A 22,645-nucleotide genomic window follows, 5' to 3' on the forward strand; every position below is an offset into this window, starting at 1 on the left:
CAACGGCAGGTTCAGGGACGTGGCCGCCATGTGGAATGACCCCTCGGCAATGACAACATCCTGAAGTAGCAGCTGTGTTTTCAGAATACAACCCCACCCCCACACCCACAAAATGTCACTGTATTAATTAATTAGTCCTGCATTGTCATATTAAGCCTGTGAATACACTCGTGTTTAGAATATTTTGATGGTTGTTATTATTATAGACAGAAAGTCACTAAAGGAAAATGTTCTATTTTGTGAAATGTATTTCTATTTATCACCCTCGATTCAATTACTGAACCTAATTAATCTTGTTATCTGTTTGGAAATGTTTTTTTTTTTGCTCTTTCCATGTATGGCTGTGAGACCTTTGCGTTAGTTTGTAATTATTTCATCAATGAAGCATGTCTAATCTTCCCAAAGCGTCACAAAGAAAACAGCAAATGAATATTACACCATAATTAACCTGAGCAGGAGTTTCATACAATAAATAAATCCATAAAAAATGATTTGGGTCTAATGGAAAAATAAACATTGGGTAATGGCCAACAGTGGTCAATTTGTTGACCCCAGAATTGAGTGAGGTCAGTTTGATTAAGGTTTAAATTCCAGACCATATTTCTGTTTTTTTTTCTGTTAAATGATGCAAATATGACTAACACCATAGCAAAAAGATCTATAGTTAAGATTGTTCTGCATATTTTCCCAAAATGTCCATTTACTATGTTATTTTATGTTTCTGTTTTCAATACTTTGTAAGTTTAAAGAATATCAACAAAAAAGAGAAAAAAAAAACAATCTGTATATACTGCATTCAAACACATTAAATGCTTATGTCAGCGGTAGTTCTTTCGTGGCATTCCAGCATCTACATTTTTACCCCGGATGAGAATTCTCTTTGGCTGGAACCATTCTTAGCATTATAAGGGAGAAAAAAAACCTCTCATAATTTTGTTTTGATATCAAACATTATTTATTTGAAATCTTGCGATAATTAGGCCACGAGTATGTTTCAGTTCAACAGAAGTGTGCTGACAGATCCACTCTATCTTCTTCTTATCATCTTTGTTTATTGCGTGTCTTGTGTGTCTTTAATTTGGCCCAGTTACAAGTGATGGGAGAATGAAGCCTCATGAAGCACTAATATAAGTATTTTTTAATCTATTTTTTTACTACTCAAAATTGGTCCTTGAAATGGAAATGCTGTGAATCCTCACTCAATCTTCAAGCCAAAGTGACATTCAGAGAAGTAAAAAAATAGCACAAGTCCTGCACGAGTCTTCATTTTCCCCTCATTACAAATTGCATTAGTGGTTGAGTGAAAAATTATGAAGCACATAAGATGCTGCACTATTTCCATCTGCTTTGATGCGCACCATCTTTCTTTCACACATTTTGTTTTGTTTTGTTTTTTCTTTTGTACCATTCCAGGTTGACATCCGAAGTCAGCGGAATGGCCACGCTCTAATTTGTGTCCATCTTCCGTCTGTGCTTCAATCACATGAAACAACTTGTCCCTCTGTATTAGTTTCTCATGATATTTACAGTGGGTGATGTCAACTTTTGCTGTAAATACAACATTGGATCGTCACGACGATATGCAATTACTGAAATATTTTGTACATTATTTTCCCTCCTCATATCTTAGTTTTCCTTTCTGGTTTGCAGTCAAAAAAAAAATTCTTGTGTGCTAACTGCAGGTTTTGCTCACATTTTTCACTGAGTGATGCTGTGAATTTTTGCCATCAGTATTTTGGGGTGTGGAAGTGACAGAAAAGGAGAATCTCAAGCGCACAAATGTCAGCCCCTGCTATGTTGCGACTTTGCCAAACAAAAATTGTTGACGGGTCGGCGTGAACGGCTGCAAGTTCACTCCTAAAAATTGCTACGTTTTTTATGTTTAAGTAAAAGAAATCCCAGCTTGTGCTAACAAAAGCCATCTTGTTTAACTGACAACACAAAACAATCATGTGATATCCTATTTATGTTACAATATGCCGTACAGGCCGTGCTTTAAGTGAGTCGCTATGCAGCGGTGCGCTGTACCTGAACGTCTCAAATTTAGAGTCTAGTGTACTTGGAATTTCTACGACGTAGCAGGACTACACATGAGCCCACTGAGTACCCTCTATTCTTACATTTCTCTCATTGACTTTGTGATATTCATAGGACTCCTTCAGAAAATGTGTGCCCCAAATTAAAATATAAAAAATACGGGTGTGACAATGTGTAGCACTGCGCACAAGAAATGTGGTGCATTCAAATGCATTTGTACATTTCAAACTCAGGCTGAGATGTATTTATTATTACCTATTAGTTATTTTCTGTTGCCAAACCAAGCTGGTGTATGGACAACTGTGTCAATAGATAAATAAATAAATCTTTTGGGGGGCTTTGGTTGGGAATCAAAATTTAAATCGACTTCTATGCAAGAGTATGGGAAAGCAATTTCTTTTGAACAGATGAATATACTGCAGGACAACTAAACGAGTGGCTGAAAATTTAAGCATACATCCTTAAATGTTTCTTTAAGTCAAAATCTATATTTGGGATTGATAAAAGAATAAACAGCATCACATTAGTGTGTAATGTGATTGAGGTTGTTTTACATACAGGTGGTTGCTACTTTATATATTTATGTTTCAATCTTTTTAAATTCTGGAGGCTGGATTTACATTGCAGGTTCATATGCCCGTTTAATGCCAACAGTATATCCATATATAATTCATATACACTTTGTATACTAAAATTACAATTACACAATGCGGTCCTGTTTATAGCCATGGTACCCATTAACTGCAAGGTTTAAAATTGATTTTTGACTCGTAATGCTGTCGATAGAAGTGAACATGGTAACTTATTTACTGCCCACACAGTAAAACGCTCAGACAGAAAAAAAGGCACAACCAATAAAAACACAATCATCAACTTCAGGCAGCAACAATGACAATAAACAGCAACGCCAATAAACAAGATACAATACTGCACTTAAGACCCTCTCAAATGTGGGTAAAGGTTGCACCAGGGGATACATAAGATTTCAACAGGTTTTCTGAGAGGTATTATCAAATCTAACTCAATGCTGTGACAGAAACAGTACATTTTTATCTTCAAAGTAAGAGCAAATTGATTGGAACAGGAAGCAACATCTTGATAAATTGTTACAGTTACTCCTTTGCAAAATGTTGTATGCCTTTATTTGTATAATGTTGTATCCATAAAGCATGAGACTTGAAACTGCATTGTAAATCCAGTCTTATACGACAAGAAAGTGTAGTCAAATGATGATGTCAAAGGGGCGAAGCTTTGTACTGCAGCTTCGGCTCAAGTAATTTGTAGCTCATTTGTTGTATTCACGCCCAATGCTCTAGGGGCCAGCATGTGATCTGGAAGTATTTACTGTAAACGTGAAAATGTTCTTTTTGTGCATTATGGAGGAGACTCTACAATCAGCAATTTAAGCTAAATAATTGTATTTGTTATATAATGTAGCAACACAAAAAATGACCTTTTAGAGTGAGGTAAGAACATATTCTTTCAGGTGGATTATCTTGCACTGACAGGTCAATTAAGCATCACCTTAGTAACCTTTCTCCCCTTTGGCGCCATCAGTTCATAATCTTGGGGGGGGTTGAAGATGCGAGTGTCTCTCGCCACCTTTCTCAGTCACAAATTGCAACTTGACAATGTTTTTGGAAGCATCATGTTTGAAAGGTCGAGTCACCCGTTTGAATGCAGGTGGTACATTTTTAGGTCGCCCTGGGCCGGAATAAAGTGTCAGGTGAAAAAGCAACAGGTCTCAGGAACACAATCAATTGATGGCAAATGGAAGATTTTTCACCTCTCATTGGAGCAGGCTTGCTCAAGTGCATCTGCGCAAGCCAACGACAAAATGAGCTGGATGAATGAGATTATTCACAGGTATCTGAAAGTGACTATTTGTTCCATGCACATGATATTTTCCAGCTATTCTTTTTGTTTTTTGCCACCTGAGGATGTCCCAAAATATGCACCTCACATAAGGTCGCTTTAGTCCAGTGGTTCTCAACTTGGGAAATGTTTACCCCTGGGGATACAGGAAGGCACTAGGGTTCATGTGAGATATGTAAAAATTAACCCCTTTGCAGGCATCAAGAGATCTAATTTAATGTTTTTTTAATGCCACAACAACAGTTCACCTTCCTTTTTTAATTAAGTGCAAATCAATTGGAACATGAATCGACTGATTGCTAAATTGTGCTGATTGTGTTATTGATAGTATATTGAAATTAATATGACTCCTAAAAGGAAGAAGCTAACGCAGATTAAAACAAGCTAGATTTGTTTCCATGAATCATCGATTCTCAAACGAGGGTATAAATACCTCTGAGGTTACGTATCTGAAGACACTTCAGGAAATCCTTGAGATTTTAACATGGTTCTGCAAGTATCAGCAAAATTTAATTCATTCAGTTACTGGAACGATTTTTTTTTTTCTTCAAATTAACAGTAAATTTATCGGAATGTTAAGCAGTAGGAATGTTGTAGCAAGTCCTTTGCAAAAGATTGTCTGCCTTGCTGAATAAAAACAGAGTTCCAGTACATGTGTTTTCAAATTTTAATGAATCAGACACTGAAGGAACAGCACTTCTATCAAAAATTATTTGCACTGGTTAAGGCTGAAAAAAAAATTTCCCCTGGGGTACATTGTTGTTTGAAAACCATTGCTTCAGTGAACGTGAGCAGTTTGAAAAGGTGTTAGTTGCCTTTACTCATGTGTTCATGAACATTCAACACCTGTGCTGCTTTTGTCATGTTACCAACACGTTTTTAGCTACATATGAAGAGGAGTGGCAAACATGTTTGTAAAATGTACCATGGCAGATGTGTCATGTGATCATGTAGATGAACATCTGTATGAAGGTCGATTTATTTAGGTTAATGTTGGATTGTTTTGTAAAAAGAAAATAAAGTTTGAGTCCTTTTTTTGCTTGACTTTTCTGTTCCTGTCATTTTCTTATGAGTGAAACTTGAGTATGTTTACATGAAAATATACCAAAAAAAGGCATACACACAGAATAATTATAATTCAGAGGGCCCTCCAAACATATCAGAAAATTATTTAATATGCACTCAAAGCAAAAAAAAAAACCAAGAAAACAATTCATTTCAAAAATAGGACTTTCTTTGAAAATAGGACTTCAACGTTGGCTGTTTTGCCGAAACCATATCATTCAGAGGCATTAGGAGCCGCTAATGGAAGAGAAGTATCTGTCACTGGTGGACGTCAGTGAAGGCACCAGCTACAATACTAGCGACGTAAACAAGAATCACACGGGTCACCTTGTACACACCGCTCTTCAACGGCTCCCCTCTCCAGCACCGGGCGGCCTGATTGCATTTAGTCATAAATCGCCATAAAATAGAAGAAAATGGCTATGTGAATGTCATTTTTTTTTTCTGTGAGCCATCACTGAAGCGCAAAACCACAGGATGATTCTCGATTGTTTAGCATGCGAGGCGAAAATAGTGAGTTGAGAGAACAGATCTGTGACTCACGCCTCGACTATCATGTTTGAATGGAGAAAAACAGCAATTTTGTGACACACAGCAAATTCAACAAAGGAGAAAAGTACCGTTGCCTCAATGTGACCATTGATCTGGATGACTGAGAATCAACACAGTCAATTACAGCCTTTTGTAACCGAATGATATAAGCCAGATTTTGTGAAAACACATCTATACACAACTACTGTATAGTGTTTTCATGGCTAAAAATCGCAGTTGGGTAAGAAAATATCATAGAAAAAAGTTTCAATATAATTTTGTACCCCAAGCCACCCCCTCAAAAAAAAAGTGATATAATTGAGGTAAAGAGAGCAAGACATCATTAGGGTGGCACATTTCTACTTCTCGCCTCATTACAGAGATTAATAACTGACATTGTTTTCAGGTCAAGGTTAACTGTGAAGTATCACGCCTCTCGTCATAATGGCTTCCTGACTGATGAACAGATTAATCGCATGTATTGTTTGTGAGCATATCAGAGGCCAATGGTTTTAAAATAAGGGGTACGGGAGCAGCCCACGGCTGCTTTTTAACACGATGACAGGAATGTTATATTTCCATTTTCAAACTAAGAGCAAATTAGGTGGAACATGAAGAAAGCTTTTTCTGAATTGTGTTATAGACATTCCTTTGCAAAACACGGCATGTCTTTATTTTGTTACATTTCATGTGGGTGCACAATATCACTAGTGACAATTTTGAAGCAAAGGAGCCAAAAAAAAACACATGCTGTTACAACACCTCCTTTCCGGAGTTAATACTCACAATAAACTGCACTAAGAGATTCCACTACAAATGTAGTTTATTGTTTGTCAAATCTCTGATATAGAACATCATAAGTGATTATGAGCACATTTTCTTGATGATTTCAGGTTTCAGGTTCAAGTCTCATTATGCTAGCGGAACTGATTGAACACTTTTTTGGGGACACATTTTATTCTTCCTTTATGTGCATATTAGAGCTCTGCCAACCTTGGTGGGAAAGAGCTGGCCGTTGGGCTGCTGGAGAGCGGGTAGAAGCAGGCAAGTGTACAAATATCACCCATACAAGCATTTGAACAAGCATTGGATAATGAATAAATGTCATGCTTTTTGTTGCTGGCATTGAAGCTTTGGGATATTACATCCATCCATTTTCTGCCTGTTAGGCTACACAAAGTAAAAAATGTCACAGACTAACAATATCCATCAAAAAAGAAATCCATGAACGAAGGTTACCAATAAATAAGACTGAACTCAATATGGGGATGAGATAACGTGGTCATTTTTAGTCTGCTGAGGGAACATTTTCCTGGCGAAACCTAATAGCTGTGATTTAGCGTTTGAGACACTGGGGATTATTGCTTTTCTTCAGAGTTTGAAGAATCCTATAGTGAAAAAAAAATACTGGCCACCATTTTTTTGTTTTTGTAAGTGAACACTCTTGCCACGTCAGATGATTGTGTATAGCAGCGGGTTTCAAATGGGGGTGCATGAAAGCTAGTCATGGCGGTATGTGAGGGTTTTTCAAGGGTTCTGCAGGTATCAGCAAATGGATTTTAATTATTTTGAATGCCCTCTCAGGAAAAGCGGATATTATTTTCAAATTAAGAGCAAATTAAGAGAACCTCTGGTTTCCAGTGTCGATTAGCTTTCCTTGTGCTTTTCAAGTAAAGTGTTAAAACAGAATTCAATTCATTGTTTGTTCATTTTGCTTGGTAAATTTATGTGTGATATTTTTCTTCCTCAGCATGTTCAAAATAATCTGTATTATTCTTGATTTTTCATAATCTAATCTGTATTATTCTTGACGTTTTGTAATTTGATGCAGATATATTTGACATCTTTTTTTCCACCTGCTCTCATCAGCTGTGGTGGTACCCTATCAGATCTGTTCATATTCAAGTGTGTTTCCTTGTCTGTGTGTATTTTGTTGTCATTTTTCTTAATGTCGTCGCATTTGGGAGGTCTCCGTTCTGCAGGGAACTCTATAAAAGCGTTTAAGTGCGAACAAAGGAATGGGGTTAAATAAATTACCTGAGCTGGGCTATCTGGCCAAATCGACCCATCGCTGATGGAACGGATGCCTTCTGCGGGTGCTTCAGTGTGTTAAATAAATAAATATATATATATATATATATATATATATATATATATATATATATATATATATATATATATATCGGGACTGAGCACTGATTGAAGCGGGTTCCACTACGGCATTCAGGGTCAGTGCATACGTTCCATCTGTCTTTTTACGTTTTTATGATGCTTCACATCATCAACCACTTGTTAAAAATGTGTCAACGGTGGGTGGATTTGGCACAAAATATAGTGTAAAAAAAGAAAAATCACTCCTTAGTCTTAATTGAATTACTCAATGATATCAGCATGTCAGCACCGTACGTGCCAAATGCCCTTGCAGCATTTTATTGTTCGACAAAAAAATAAATACTGTTTGCTCTAAAAAAATGATGAGTTTATTTCATGACTGTTATTTGTTCCTCATTCCTCATTATAGAGGATGGTGCGCTTTGTAACCCATGCGTGTAACAGCCCGAGATAAATCTCGCTTGGGCAATTTATGTTTTACCATGCAGACAGTGTGCGTTATTTCAAGTCACAGCGGCTTTAGCAAACAAGTCTAGACTTATTCTGACAACTAATCAAGCATCCCTCCTCCTCCTCACCTTCACCTTGCACATACGTCTGCAGTTATTAGTCTTGTACTCTCCGGGACACCGCCTGACCATGTGAATTAAATCTTGTAAAAGCGCAAGCTCCATTTAAAAGAATCTGAAGAGAGACGTAACCAGGTAAAACGAATGGACTAAGAATCTCTTTTTTCTCTCATTTTCACTCAACTTTGACCAAAAACATTGAAGTTAATCCTTTCATTTGAATACTTAAAGCCTACTTTAAGCCTGTGAGTTTATGTCCACCATATATTTGCTTTGACCTGGGACATTAACTTGTTATAAGTAAGGCAATGTAAACATACAAGTGAAAAAAATGATTACCGGTACTCGCCCCTGCACCTCTTCTACTTTCTTTTGGCGATTGGCAAACAATACTTGTTGCACATCCCTGCACTGTGTACCTATGATCCCGCATGGGTTCTCTTCTGGCACTCCGGCTTCCTCCAACACTCCAAAACGTGTATTAGACACACTAAATTGCCCACTAAATTGCCCACACTAAATTCACACATAGGTGTGAATGGACACTAAATTCACACATAGGTGTGAATGGGTGAAAATATATATATATATATATATATATATATATATATATATATATATATATATATATATATATATATATATATATAATACTGTATATGACATGACATAGTTTGCACAGTGGGCCATCATCCATCAGCGAGTTCCCCTGGCTCTGGATTCTTGATTTGGATGAATGTGTTAGCCAGTTTGGTGCCATTATTAGTCAGCCCTGGTGGCCATGACAGAGGACCGGGTAGTTCTGTACTGTACTCCAACTGTGTGTAATGTAAATGAATGGGAATCATTAGAAACACTTCACGAGCATATTAATTACTGTATGTTGGTTTTCATTTGACATGACAAGCCTCATAAATGGGACAGTTGTTGAGGAGGCGCAGGTATACAAAAATAGCCCAACTGTGGCTGAATTAATCTCAATGAATGAATGGGATGACGGTCTCAGTTGCCGAGGCGACATTCCGACCTTAGGTCTTTTTGTTCGTCTTGTTGACAAACTGGACTGAAGCCATTTGAGCCCACATAGCACCGAAGCAAAAGGTTGCAGAATGTCATTGGTGTCTTAAATGCTTCCGTGTGACCTTGGCTTGCTTTTATCTGGCTGCGGAAGGCTGCATAGCCAAAGTCATGACACCCGCCCACCCTTCATCACCAGACAAAGCGAGAACTGTGTATTTCTAAGTGAGATAAAACAATCTCAGAAGTTTTATCTTGAGATGAAATTCCCGCTATTGTGATTTTCTTTTTGATTTGAATGTGCTATTATACTAAATATTTGTAAAGGCTAATTATGAATGCAATTATTTTTGAATGCAGTCATGCAGTGATGATGGATTTTTTGATCAGTAATGACCTCAAGCAGTGGTTTCCAAATGTGTGTATTTGAAGGTACTTCAGTAAATAACAGGGGATTGCAAGAAAAAAAAAACCCACATATTTATTTTCAAAGTAAAAGCAAATGAATTGGAATATGAAGCAACTTCTTGATAAACTGCGTTCTAGTGACAGCTTTGTTAAAATGTTGTATGGCTTTTTGCTAAGCTTTAGAGTATATGGACACACATTATCATTTGTGATGATATTCTTTGGCTGAAATTGCTTGAATAAAACACGTCTAGGGATACAACTGTAGTATAATATTAGTTCCAAAAACTTTTCAATATCAAGTCAGACACAAATGTTCTGTTTTTGTTTGTTTGTTTGCACTAGTTATACATAATTGAAAAAAGGTTGGAGACCATTAAGATAGAATGAAGTGGGAATTTGTAGAAATTGTCTAATGTAATATTTATATTTAATCAATATTTCAATAGAAATAGCAAATATGATTAATTTCATGAAACCCTCACTGTACATGGCATGATAAAGGATGACGCTCGCATGCATGCACTGAGAAGTGTTCCTATCTCCCTGGCCATCCCTCAGAAAAAAATGAATGAATAAAAATTCTATCTGCGCCCCTGAATTTAGCTGTGGTAAATTGAGTGCACCTTCTCTATAAATTGTTAGATACACAGTATGATTTACATTTTGTTTTGGGCTGGGAATATGCTACATATTCTCAGAAACACATGAATTACTGAAAAGCATTAAATATATAAAAATAAAAACACAGTGTCAAGTGAAGGTTTTCCATTTATTTACCTACAGATCTAAATTCATATGCATGATATTAAAATGGATGTGTATCTTATAAATATTTTGGAGGGAATGATTTTTTCATGCCTAGTAATTTATTTTACAAGTTAGCATTTTCTCTGCATGATGTATCTAATTTATGGCCAAGATTTAGTCTTTTCCCCAGGTGTGGAAAATAAATTACAATAGCAAATACATCATCCAAGATTCCGGAGTAACACCAAGTGGAGCATTGAGGTTTCAGACCGTCGCAGGACTGAACCCGCAAGAAAAAGAAAAAAAAAAGAACACCTCCGAGAGCAATGGGAGCCACGGCCTACTTTTTAAACCCACAGGAAGAGCATATGGAAATGAAGAGGTCATGGAAAACACATTTCCCTCAACCCAAATATGCTTGCTGATTTAAATATTGTTGCAATTTTAGAAACACCCGCATCCATCAAAAGATCTACTGCAAATTATTGTAATTTTGTAATAATGTTCTCAGCCATTAAAATGCTTTCTGTATGGTGGTTTGTGTCCATCTGGCTCCTTCTCCTTAATGAGCTTTGTTACATTCACTTCTAGTGGGTGCTAAAGTGCTAGTAGTAAAGTTGTGGAGTAAAGCACATATGACAGTTACTGCACATAATTTGATGGCAGTTGAAAGGAACGACCTTCTGTAACGTTTGGTTTTGCATCACGTTGGAATCAGCCTTTCTCTGAAGTTGTTGATCACTTCAGCCACCTAGCTCAACAAAGCCCTGAATGACGCCAATGGTGGTGCCCGCCTTTTTAATCGGTTTATTGAGTCTGTTTCTGTATTAAGTTGGAGCACCCATCCCCGAGCACACAACACCAAAAAGCAGTGCAGCTGGCCACAACAGTCTAATAAAAAGAACACAGCAATGGTTCACAGTCATTAAAAGAACATCATCTTAAAAAAATGCAACATGCTCTGCCCACTCTTGTAGACCGCATCCGTATGGCTGGACCAGTCCAACTTGATATCCAGCCGTACGCCGGAGTACTTGTAGTTTGAAACAAGCTCTACATCAGTTCCTTGAATGGAGACGGGATCGGGTTTGAGGCTCTTCCTGCTGAAATCAAATACCATTCATTTGGTCATAGAGATGTTCAGCCTCAGGTGGTTAGGTAGTAAATGACCTAATTGTTTCTCAGTACTCCTCCTCACGCATACCTCACAAATGAATGCAAAAGTCTGTCGACACATTCTTTTGAAGGGTACCTGTGCCATGTAAACATGATTGATCCTCAACATTGATTCATCAAGGAAAGTGACTATACTAATCAATTGTCTGCAGAGTTCAAGAGGCCCAATCTTGACTTGACTGAATTGATTTAAATGAGACAGGAGCATCACTCGGATGCCCTCTTAAGATATCTCGACGGAGACATATTGTATTGTTATCCCACGATTTTGAACATTTCCCATGTGTCCAAAGAAGATAAGGATTAACAAAAGCAGTGCATTTGACATACACTTGTCACACTGATGTGTAGGGCATTTGTAACCATGACGACAGGTGGTAGAGTTTGAGCATTTCAGTTACATCAGGGCTATTTGGAAACCATGTCCATATCAATTATTTTAAGCAGGCAATCTAAAGAGTCCCTCAAGAGCATAATGTAGATTGTAGAGAATTATTGTCACATGTATAGCACGAAACCACACGGTGAAATTCGCGCTCGCCACATGGGCGGCATCATGCAAAACATGCCATTAGTTTTCGTCGTCTGACAATGGTAATCGCACTCGCCATGCTGCAGCCCCACAAAATGAATGGCCCAAATGCTTTAATTGTATTTTCACACTTGGCGGCAGTATTTCAACACCTAGCGTCCAAATTATAATTTGCTGATTCATTGAGCATATCTGTGTATTAGGCAAATCAACAAGCACAATTGCATATCTATGGTCTTGGATGCTAATGCTAATGTGCGCTATCTATGCAGCTCAGTTTAGCTTTTTAGCTTTGACATGATGGTGGGTCCATTTAGTGGAAAATGGCAAAAACTGGTGGGACTGTTACTGTTGGAGAACCTTTACCATCATGAAGTAGAAACTATGTTTGACTATAAAATTGCCGTTAATTTACTAGGGTTAGGGTTAACCCTAATCCCAATTTTAAGGTAAAAAAGCTAAATTGAAGTGTCCATGAGAGAGATGACAGCATGCTGAGTACTCATGGTCTAAAAAAATGCGGATTCAACAATCCCTATTAAAACATATACATTGGCAGCAACTTGAAAAGTTTATATCAATCAAGAAATGTAAGAAAAGAGGGTGAAAGATGTAAAATGCTAGTGAAAAAATGTTAGCTTGGGGAATGGGATTCTTTAAAAAATGTTCAATATGAGCTGAAAACCTCTGAGTTTTGAGAAAAATATGGAAGGCTAAGTTAAGAATTGAAAAGTATCTCTCTTTATATTCTGGGAATTGTTTTCAAGGTAAATGTGTTTTGCTTCATAAAATGGCTGCAAAGGTGAAAACATTGCTGACACAATGTGACGGTTTCAGAAGGACAAAGCTTTAGCTAAAAACCAGATGCCGAAAATTGGACTCAGTAGTTTAATTTAGAACTTGATATGTGGCCAGGATCTTGAGGCTCATCTATTTGTTGACAAGACTTTAAAAAATTTCCATTGCAAAATTATCCTCCCCCTTTTAATACCACATTTCATATTTACATACGCAAAAGCAATTCACATGCTTATTTTCCCTCAGTTCCAGACAGATTTGATTGTTTGTTGACAAACATTTCAGACGGAAATATTCGATCAGTTCATCTGGCGAGCAGCCCAGAGGAGGAGAGGTGGCAGTCGGCCAGGTGGGAGGGGCGTAGTGCGGGGGGGGGGGGGGGGGGGGGGGCAACGCACCTCTCCATCCAGAGAGAGACGCGCGATGCTGAGACGTTCTGCATGCAGCTTCTCCTGGAAACAAGAGCATCCTTCTCCCCTTGCTAGTCACCATCCGAGCACTCTAGCTGGGAACAAGAAATGAAATTACTCGACTAAACTCTGCTATATCTTAAATCTGCATTTTAAAATCCTGTTTTTGAGATTGTTGTACTTGAGCCCATCCATTCTGCAGGATGCGCTTTTTGTCACTCCTTGCAGTGGATATGATAAAGTTCTTGTCGCAACCTTGTTCGATGTGGATATATTTAGGAAGCTATTTCATTCTTCAAGAAAGAAAAATGTCCAAATGGTGAGTCCTTTATCATACATATTAATGAATCTACAATGCAAGCCCAACATGTTCACTCCTCATCACATTTACTACTTTTATATAATTTGAACTTGGACACAAATCATGAGATAACCTCATTTTGTTTGGTTCTTTTGAATGAGGAATGTCATTTCATCATATCTTTCTAACCTCATTTTGTTTGGTTCTTATGGATGAGAAATGTCATTTCACTCCTATCTATCTATCTATCTATCTATCTATCTATCTATCTATCTATCTATCTATCTATCTATCTATCTATCTATCTATCTATCTATCTATCTATCTATCTATCTATCTATGGTGACTAATGATATAGTCATGACACATCGCTGCAGTGTGTTTAAAAGGTGTGTTTGTGTGCAAGTGAGTCAGACATCCCGCTGAGTTCAGAAGAATAGAAACATTAGTGGCTTATTAATGATCACACGTATGTCAGACCCCACAAGCGAGTATTAGACGTTCTGGGGGAAAAAGAGAATGAGGAGCATGAACAGTGTTGGGTAGAAGACCCAGAGCGCAGCCAGGGGTTCATTTGTGGGTGCAATTAAGTCAGCCGGGGAGTGCGCAGACACAAAGTGATCATGGAGCAATTTTTAGACTCCACTGTTCAGCGTATAATGAGTCTGTCAGCCATGCTTGAGGACATTGTGTTGATATTTTTAGCGCTGTGCATCTCAAACTGGGGTCAAGTGACCCCAGAGGGTCCACCGGCTGGAGCTTGTTGATTTGTGATTTGCAACTCATTATATCACTTTTTTTTCTTTGAACAAAAGGATTGTGACATATCATCACACATATGTGACTTTATCATTGCCCCTTACTATTTTTTTTTTTATTTGAACAATGTATTCAATGGCAACTCAAGAAATGTTTTAATAGGAGCCGTCAGGGGGTAGCCAATTAAAATCTTGGCGTGAAACAGCAAATCTAAGCCATCAAATCAGGATACCATTATTGCCTACTGTGGTTGTAAACCAGCCAGTAGAAAACCATAAAACTTTAACAAAAGCAAACTGATATTATTTGGTTTATTCTGTTTTACCAAAAATTAGGATTATAATTGATCGGAGCACGGCAGGGGTATTGAATGGAAAGGAGTCATTTTACAGCTTTGTGATGACAGCACAAGCAAAGCCAATGTAACGTTTTTTTTTTTTTTCAATTAAATCAAAGAGTCCTGCTTATGACCCATAAAAATGACTTTTGCTTAATGACATGCATTTCTCACAATAATCAAATTATGCACACTGTGGAAATTGCGTAAACTCATTTGCAGCAAATAGGGGACTATAGAGGTCATTTTCCATTTATATTCATAACATGTAATTGTTTGGTAAATAGGAAGCATTATGTGTAGGTGCAATTTCAACTTCAAAACTGATGGTAATGATGTGTATATACTGTATTTAGGAGCCTTTGCTTTTTGCTTCCGAGAAATACATATACTATATCTTTGATTAATTTATTGCTTTCTTTCTTTGTTTACAGCGATGGATGCTTTGATGAGTCCAACTTTGCCAGGCTTTTCCAGACTCTCGGGCCCTTCACCCAGAGTAATGTCCCGGTTTCCTACTTGGACATTCCGCATCGTGTTTGGATGAGAGCTTCTGGAATCAACTCTCAATGACAACGTAAAACTTGATATCAAGCAAAACTAAATCACTACTTTTAAAGGGAACGATGCTATTGGCAATGAACTGTAAAATTAGTTGAAAGCGTGAGCGTTTTGAGCCAAATGGACCTCGGAGGGACGAACATGCAGGACTTGTTGGGACCTGGCGTGGCCCGAAAATCTCAGAAAAGCTTAATGGGTGTCCGTGCTTTGATCTTTGGAATACTTTTGGCGAGCGCCTCATCTTGTCCAGCCGGCTGCCACTGCTCCGAAAAGAGCGGCATGACTGTGGTCCAATGCGCATCCCGTAACTTGGAAAAAATCCCGTCAGAGCTCCCCAGAGATACCGTTGCTCTGATCTTGGCCTCCAATCATATCACCAAGATCCCAAAGCATGCTTTCCGAGAGCTCAACTACCTTCAAGAGTTGGACCTGTCCAACAACGACATAGAGAGCGTGGATGTGGCGGCCTTTCACGGCCTCTCCGACAGCCTACTGCTTCTGGATCTGGCCAACAACCGCATCCAAAGCGTCCCCAAGGAGGCCTTCGCCCACCTGAGGGCCAAAATCAACCTCTCCAACAACCCGTGGCACTGCGAGTGCGTGCTGCAGGAGGTTCTGCGGGAGCTGAGGCTGGATCCGGAGTCGGTCAAGGATGTGGTGTGCCACACGGCCGTCCAGGAGGAGTACGCCGGCAGGTCTGTCATCCAGGTTCTGGACTCGGGGATCAACTTTTGCAACTTTCATCACAAGACCACCGACGTGGCCATGTTTGTCACCATGTTCGGGTGGTTCACTATGGTGATCGGTTACGTCATCTACTATGTGAGACACAACCAGGAGGATGCCAGGAGGCACCTGGAGTACCTCAAATCATTGCCCAGTAGCTCGCACATCACAAAAGACTTTGACACCATCAGTACGGTTCTCTAGCAGGACACTTGGGGAATAAGTTACGACAGAAACCTGTTTTTTTCTTTTTGAATGATTTTACAATGTTATTCATTGTTCAGTTCAAATTTTTTTTTATCAAAAACTTTAAATTACAGGGGATTCCTGGTTTAGTTCAGAGAGACGTTCCTACGAAGGTCAACGTCATGTGAAGTTGAATCTAAATCTGAATGTGGCAAAATCTGAATTTCGATGAGGACTTGTCTGATATAGACTTCTAGTCCTTAAGTACACGAGAGTCAAATAAAAAAGCAGTAAGTGGATCAGAAACCCAGCATGCCTTGTTCTGCTTAAGTTGCTACAAAAATGGGTTGGTGCAGCGTTGTCGATATACAGACTTCTCGATCTACGGGGCCTTTAACGTAACCGCCATTATGATTAAGATAAAGGATCATGTGTGGTCAAAATAAATGTAATGAGTGAATACATGGTGAAAAAAGCTTTTAACTTATCCTAACAAAACTTACAGTGCAAAAGTGGAAGTTAGTTCTAGCTTCTTCTGTTCTTTTGAAATTGGCACCAGTACATGGGTTGGTTTGACCAAAACCTGCAGACCAGAATGCAAAACAAAACCCAAACTTTTTTTTTTTTTTTTTTAGATTAAACATCAGGCAAAATAACGTCTTTCATGCTCATATTTTTTTTGCTTTGGTGACACTTCAAACTACAAGAAAACAAAAACAAGACGGAAAAAGGGCTTTTGGCAAAATTATTTATTTACAGATGTATATCAAAGAGCCTTGCTTTGAATGATGCTGCCTCTCTTTACAGTTCGAATTGAATACCATTTGGAAATTCACTCATGCACTGCCTCATCTTTTGCATCATTCACTTTCTCCTTTGTTCATACGTATGTTGACCTTGTGGGAGGGACGTTACCTGAAAATGCAAGATTCACCTCCAAATCTTAAATTAAATCCATGTTATACAGTCACCTATAGGAATTTGTTCATGTGGTTTACAAAGCTGAATTTAACCAACAAGCTAATACATCATTCATTCATTGCAATAAACCGTCTGATCTTGATGGATTCTGAAAAATGGCTGATTTTGTGTTCAGTTTTGTGCATCCTGCTACAATCAACATGAACAATGAATTTCATGTTGGTTCAAAAAAACGGTGTGTAGAGTGAGTTATACACATAAATCTTGATTAATTACCATTCAGTAAGGTTTACAGGCAGCACAAATCAATGATTGGAATCCACATGAACAACACATTTGTGTGTATGTGTGTGTGTGTTGGTACAACAATCTTTAAAGCACACAAACGGCCACTTAACTAGCGCGGCTCTCTGACTCCATCACCAGAGCGTTGGTTTTTACTGCCATGTGAATGCAGGAGTTCTTTTCTTAGCCCCCAGCGTGGTTTTATTTTTTTATTATGCCGCATTGTATACAGTGCAGCCTCTGCAGGCTCCGGTGGGGTTTGGTCTCGGCCATTCCTGACACAGCCCATTGATATCATTGTTGAAATGAGCCATCCTCGGCCACTGCCGTTGCAGTAAATTGCTCTCATTATTTTTTGTGGGTTGTGAAAAAAGATGCTGTCCTGCCATTATAAAACATGATTGTTATCAAAATATTGCATTAGAATGTTGTATTTAAGGGAAAAACAAAAAGGTGTCATAGGCAAATTCAGGGATAAATATCCCCAGTCTTACATGAAGGCACTTCAGACAGTACGTGAGATTTAATCCGCGCTTCTACAAGTATCAGCACATTTCATATTATGGTTTTAAATGTTGTGATAGGAACAGGACACTGTTCTTTTCAAATTAAGAGCAAATTAATTGGCATGTGAAGAAATCTAATCTTGTAATTTGTTTTATTGTGACTCCTTTACAAAACTTTGCATTCCTTTACTACGTTCAGCTTTAATGTATTTTTTTTTTGCTTTTGAATGCCATGAAGGGATCGCTGCAATTTTCTTTTCAAAATAAGAAAAATATTATTATGAAGCGTATTGCTTATTTGTTTTATAGGGACCCTTTTGCAAAACATTGTATTCATATACTTTGTTGTATTTTCATTTATTCTATTATTTGCAATTGATTGTGGTTCAATTTGCCCAAGAAGAATTATTTGTTTATTTCTTTATTTTTACAAGTGCCTACTGCTTGGGACCTGCACGCCGTAGCACTGTGTACTCTTGGTGACTGTAGCAGCAAGAAATTTGCGATGCTTGCCATTTAAATCGAGCGCTTTCGGAGGGAAATACAATCGAACGTGTAACATGTCTTTAGTTTTACATGTAGATTCTGGCAGAAGCCATTGGTCTTGTCTTTGTTGTTCTTAAAAAAAAAAAAAAAAAAAAAAAACACTCAAATTTTTGTCCGTCCAACAAAATGTGAACTTTTTTGTCATCGTGTAGGGAACAGTTGGTCTTTGAGCAGTGTATTTCTGTGATGGAAATGTAAGGGCTCTATTTATTTTGTCAGTCTGACTTGTTGTTTTCAGTGGACGTTGTACCAGTGTTTGTCAATAAACAAAATTTTCCAAGACAGTCCAATCTTAATTTTTTTTTTTATTTGCTTTATTAAAGAGGTATTTTCACCATCCGTTAAATCAAAACATCACACCTTCATTTGTTATATTTCTTTGGGATAAGACTTTAACTTTATCTGTAGTGGATTCAGCGGTGAAGGCAATAAGAAAGTTTGTTTGTGGAATCAGCCTTTGCGAAATCAAGGTGAACTTTTGTCACGATGATGAAAAGAGAACGCTACATCATATGCCAAACATGGTTGAACGCCAAGGGCATGTATGCCGCGTGGAACGTTCCTCAATGGCCAAGCCAGTGGCATGATCTCATTCTTTTGTTGAATTAATAATTTCACAATTTGGAGGGCAACGCTCATCAAATCAATACAATGTTAATAAATAAATAAATAAACTTGTCAGAAAATGACAAGCAGTGGAGTGTAGCAAATCGAATTTTCAGTGTTGCAAATGGGGATGGCCTCAGAGCAATATTTAGTGAAAGGATTTTTCAAATTGGAATATACAAAAGCGGGGTGCTATCTTGGCTTTAGTGAGATCAAAGATCATCCGCTATTTTGAACATTTATTTATGTATATAAGAGTTATTTTAAGTTTTATGTGTAGCATTATTTTACCAATTTGGCTCACTTGAGAATAGATTTTCTTCCATGTGGCTACTGAGCTTTAATATGTTTGACTCCTCTGAATAAAATCAATGAATTGCTAATCTTAATTAATCCCCCAATTTTTAAAATTTCTTTACAGCACTAGTTTTCTTCTTCTTTCTTGTTACCTCTTAATTTTTAGGTGACTTAAAAAAGTGAATAATTAGATCAATTAATTACAGAGCTTAACTGTTCAAGGTCTCAATTTTTTAAATCGCTTGGCAGAGATAATAAAAATGTGTATTTTCTCATTGTTTTCATCCACAATTGAGTCAAAGAACGTGCAATGTTTCATGCATTATTGACCAAACGTGATGAATTCAGTTTCAAATCAAACTAAATCAAAATGTGAAAAATATGTTTGTGTATTTCCTCCTTGAGGCAGTTGTGTAAGGATCGCCATCCATTAAAAATCCATTAGTGTGAAAAGTAACCTTTAAGAAGGAATTGCTAGCAAATATCAGCATCCGAGTGCAGATCGGAACATGAGAAGGGCTGAATTGCTGTAAATAAATACAGATCATTCCACTGTTTAGCTCCAGAAGGGCTAAACATAACCCAATGGCTTTCCTACCAGATTATGATTATTTCTCTTCCAAATGCTGATTATTGCTGGGGGCACGCAGCATAAAAGCCGGGACCTGCCTGCAAAGACTCGATTTGAGTTGACAGAAAAGATTGCACCTTTCCTAAATTGGGGCTTGCTCAAGGCAAACTGCATTTATTTAGTCCGATGACATGGCCCCATTCCACTTCTGACAAAACAATATATCTTCCCACCGCTCAAGTATTTCACCAGAGGCCTTTTGCTGGTAGTGTCACCGTGGGCGATACAGCTTTGGATATATTAACTTTATAACCGTGGCCTTCGCTGCCGCTTTTATTGTGTCGGTTAAATAAATCCAATACAAATATTGTAAATTGACTTCATCATTCACCATCCATAAGCATTCATCCGTATTCCATAGCAGTTGACCCCATTAGGCTTTGGCTGAAATGCGAGTTGCGACATTGCTCACTGACTTATGGCTTCAAAGAAACCTTTGATTTAGGGACGGGGATCTGAAACTCATGAAACACATGTTATATTTTATCTCTAGATGAGGCTCTTGGTTGAAAGGATCAAGAATGGTGAACTAGAAATGTATTAATTTTCCACTTGACCTTTAAACCAAATCATCAAGTGCTTCATGAGGCTTCATTTTCCCATCGCTATTTTGAGTACAAAACTTTCCAAAGTTATCCAGTGCCTTATGGGAGCGCTTTTGCCCTAGGCACATGTTTCTCTTTTAATAGAACGGCACATTTCCTTGCAGGTCATAGCAGATTAATGCTGAGAAAATCAGATCTGGTAACAAGGTAAAGAAAATAGAGTGGAAGGTCAAAGCTTGAACTGGATACAGGACAAGCTTTGTTTGATTAGGATCTGTACTGTAAATATGATTTAGCCATTTCAGGCTTAAATGCTGCCGTCAAAATGCTTACTGGCATGTTTTTCAATAGTCTTGAAGGTCATAACAAAAACATTAAGACTTGGGGAAGAATTACTTTAAGGGTGAGGAGGTGAAGATCATAAAGTTTTTCCTGAGACCTAGAGAACCTCATTATGAAGCATAACTGTAGCTTTACAGCGGTTTAATTGTTAAACGGTAACTTCTGGCAAACCTCTGACAAAAATTAGTTTTGGACAAATAACCAGGAATCTTAGAAAGACAAAAGATAAGAAGTCAAAAAAAGAAGTGACAGAACAGAATTGGTATTTTCATTTCATTGCATTTATCACTTATAGGCAGAGGTGCGCATTCCATTTGCGACATACAAACTACAGACCAGCAAATATTTGTAAAATGCCCACCTTTTCATTTTGTGTTTTGTAAAGAAGCAAGACGGCATACAGAAACACGAACATATGATACCATCAGGTACCGTTGTGAGTGTGGGGGTTGTGGACCCAAATGCAGGGAAGCTGGGAGGCTGGGTTTGCTCCCCAAAAAAATAAATTAAAAAGGTGAGCATGAACAAAATAAACAGAGTCAACAAAGCTAACCAAAGTAACAACTCAAAAATCAGGAATAAACTACAAAAAAAACTTGGAAGCGGGGACTCTGAAACAAAACTTGATGACAGCAACAACAAGACATAATCAATTACCCTATAAGAAATTAAAGGAAACAGGAAACTAAATATATTCAAAAGTGACGAGCCAAACACAATTAGAACAGGGAACCGATTGGCAGACAAGAGGGAAACAGGTTGACAAGGACAGGTGGACACAATCACACTAACAAGACACAGACAAGGGAACCAGAAACATGATCCGTTAGGAACACAAACTGAGAGCCAACTGTGATTTTTTTTCTATTTGTCGTTGAAAATATGTTTTGATAAGGATATTTTTTGTAAAATCTATTAGCATTAGCCAGAAAGACTCATTGTACACAAACCTGAACACAACCTGAGTGAAAAATCCTTTGAAAAGGACACCCCAATTTAGATTACCTTTCCACCTATGCCATTTATTCCTTTCTTTCGTCCTTTTAATCCCATAATTCCAAACACTTGAGTGTCTTTTCACAAAGCACTAAGGACTGTCAAATGTAATCATCCCCCATCAGCTACTGAAAAATGACATCCAACATTTTCTCTGTCAAGGCGGTTTTATATCTTCCAGTGAGTAATACACTAATCTTAGACAAAAAAAAAAAACATTTCTGAATACATTCCTTTTAATGCCAATCAAAATTTGAATTGTCTCCAGCCACTAACCGCAATTGACGCTGTGCACTACGTGAAGAAGAAATGGCCTTATTTAATGCTTGACATAACACAATAAAAGCCAGTTAAATAGTGCAATGCGAAAAGGACAAATGCTACTGTCTTGCACTGTTGCACATAATCCACAAAAGCGCTAATCAATTCCCTCTTATTGAGAGGCTCTTTGCTTGGACAGTGATTAAGAAAATTTACATGGGTGAGAACCGTCTTCATGTGAATATGATTTCTCAGCTTTGACAGCCTTTTGCTTTCTAATGGAGTGTGTCAGAGACTGTTTGAAAATATTCTGCTCTACACTTCATTGGAAACCCAAGAGGAGGACAACAACGACACATTTGAATTCACATGCACGACCTCCTGCAGCGCTTGTGGATAAATAATTGTCTAAAGCTGATTGCATATCTCACATTAACCCTTTTGGGGAAAGATAAACCCAGATGTTTTCAGCCACCTCATCTACATAGATGACATCAAGTTGTATGCTAGAACAGAACACAAAATTACAGCAGAGACATTGGAATGTTATTCAGTCTAA

At 37.9% G+C, this 22,645-nt stretch overlaps 2 protein-coding genes across 4 annotated transcripts in view; both read left to right on the forward strand.

Annotated features, from left to right (window-relative positions):
* Nucleotides 1–4,956, forward strand: part of pcbp3 (poly(rC) binding protein 3) — a 29,643-nt gene extending 24,687 nt beyond the window's left edge. For 2 of the 3 annotated variants that reach the window (XM_088415074.1, XM_088415075.1), the window contains exon 16: nt 10–4,956. In XM_088415074.1, the coding sequence (XP_088271200.1) occupies nt 10–64 (55 nt within the window). In that variant the 3' untranslated portion in view covers nt 65–4,956. The remainder of the gene's footprint in view (nt 1–9) is intronic. The other variant, XM_088415076.1, reaches the window with a different exon arrangement.
* Nucleotides 4,957–15,284: 10,328 nt separating this feature from the next.
* Nucleotides 15,285–18,640, forward strand: lrrc3 (leucine rich repeat containing 3). The gene has a single exon (XM_088415504.1). It carries the CDS (start codon nt 15,359–15,361, stop codon nt 16,166–16,168), a length of 810 nt encoding a protein of 269 aa, XP_088271630.1. The 5' UTR covers nt 15,285–15,358; the 3' UTR covers nt 16,169–18,640.
* Nucleotides 18,641–22,645: the final 4,005 nt, after the last annotated feature.

The sequence above is a fragment of the Hippichthys cyanospilos genome, chromosome 5 (assembly GCF_059441005.1).
Source record: "Hippichthys cyanospilos isolate Australia breed blue-spotted pipefish chromosome 5, RoL_Hcya_1.0, whole genome shotgun sequence".
NCBI classification, from domain to species: Eukaryota; Metazoa; Chordata; class Actinopteri; order Syngnathiformes; family Syngnathidae; genus Hippichthys; species Hippichthys cyanospilos.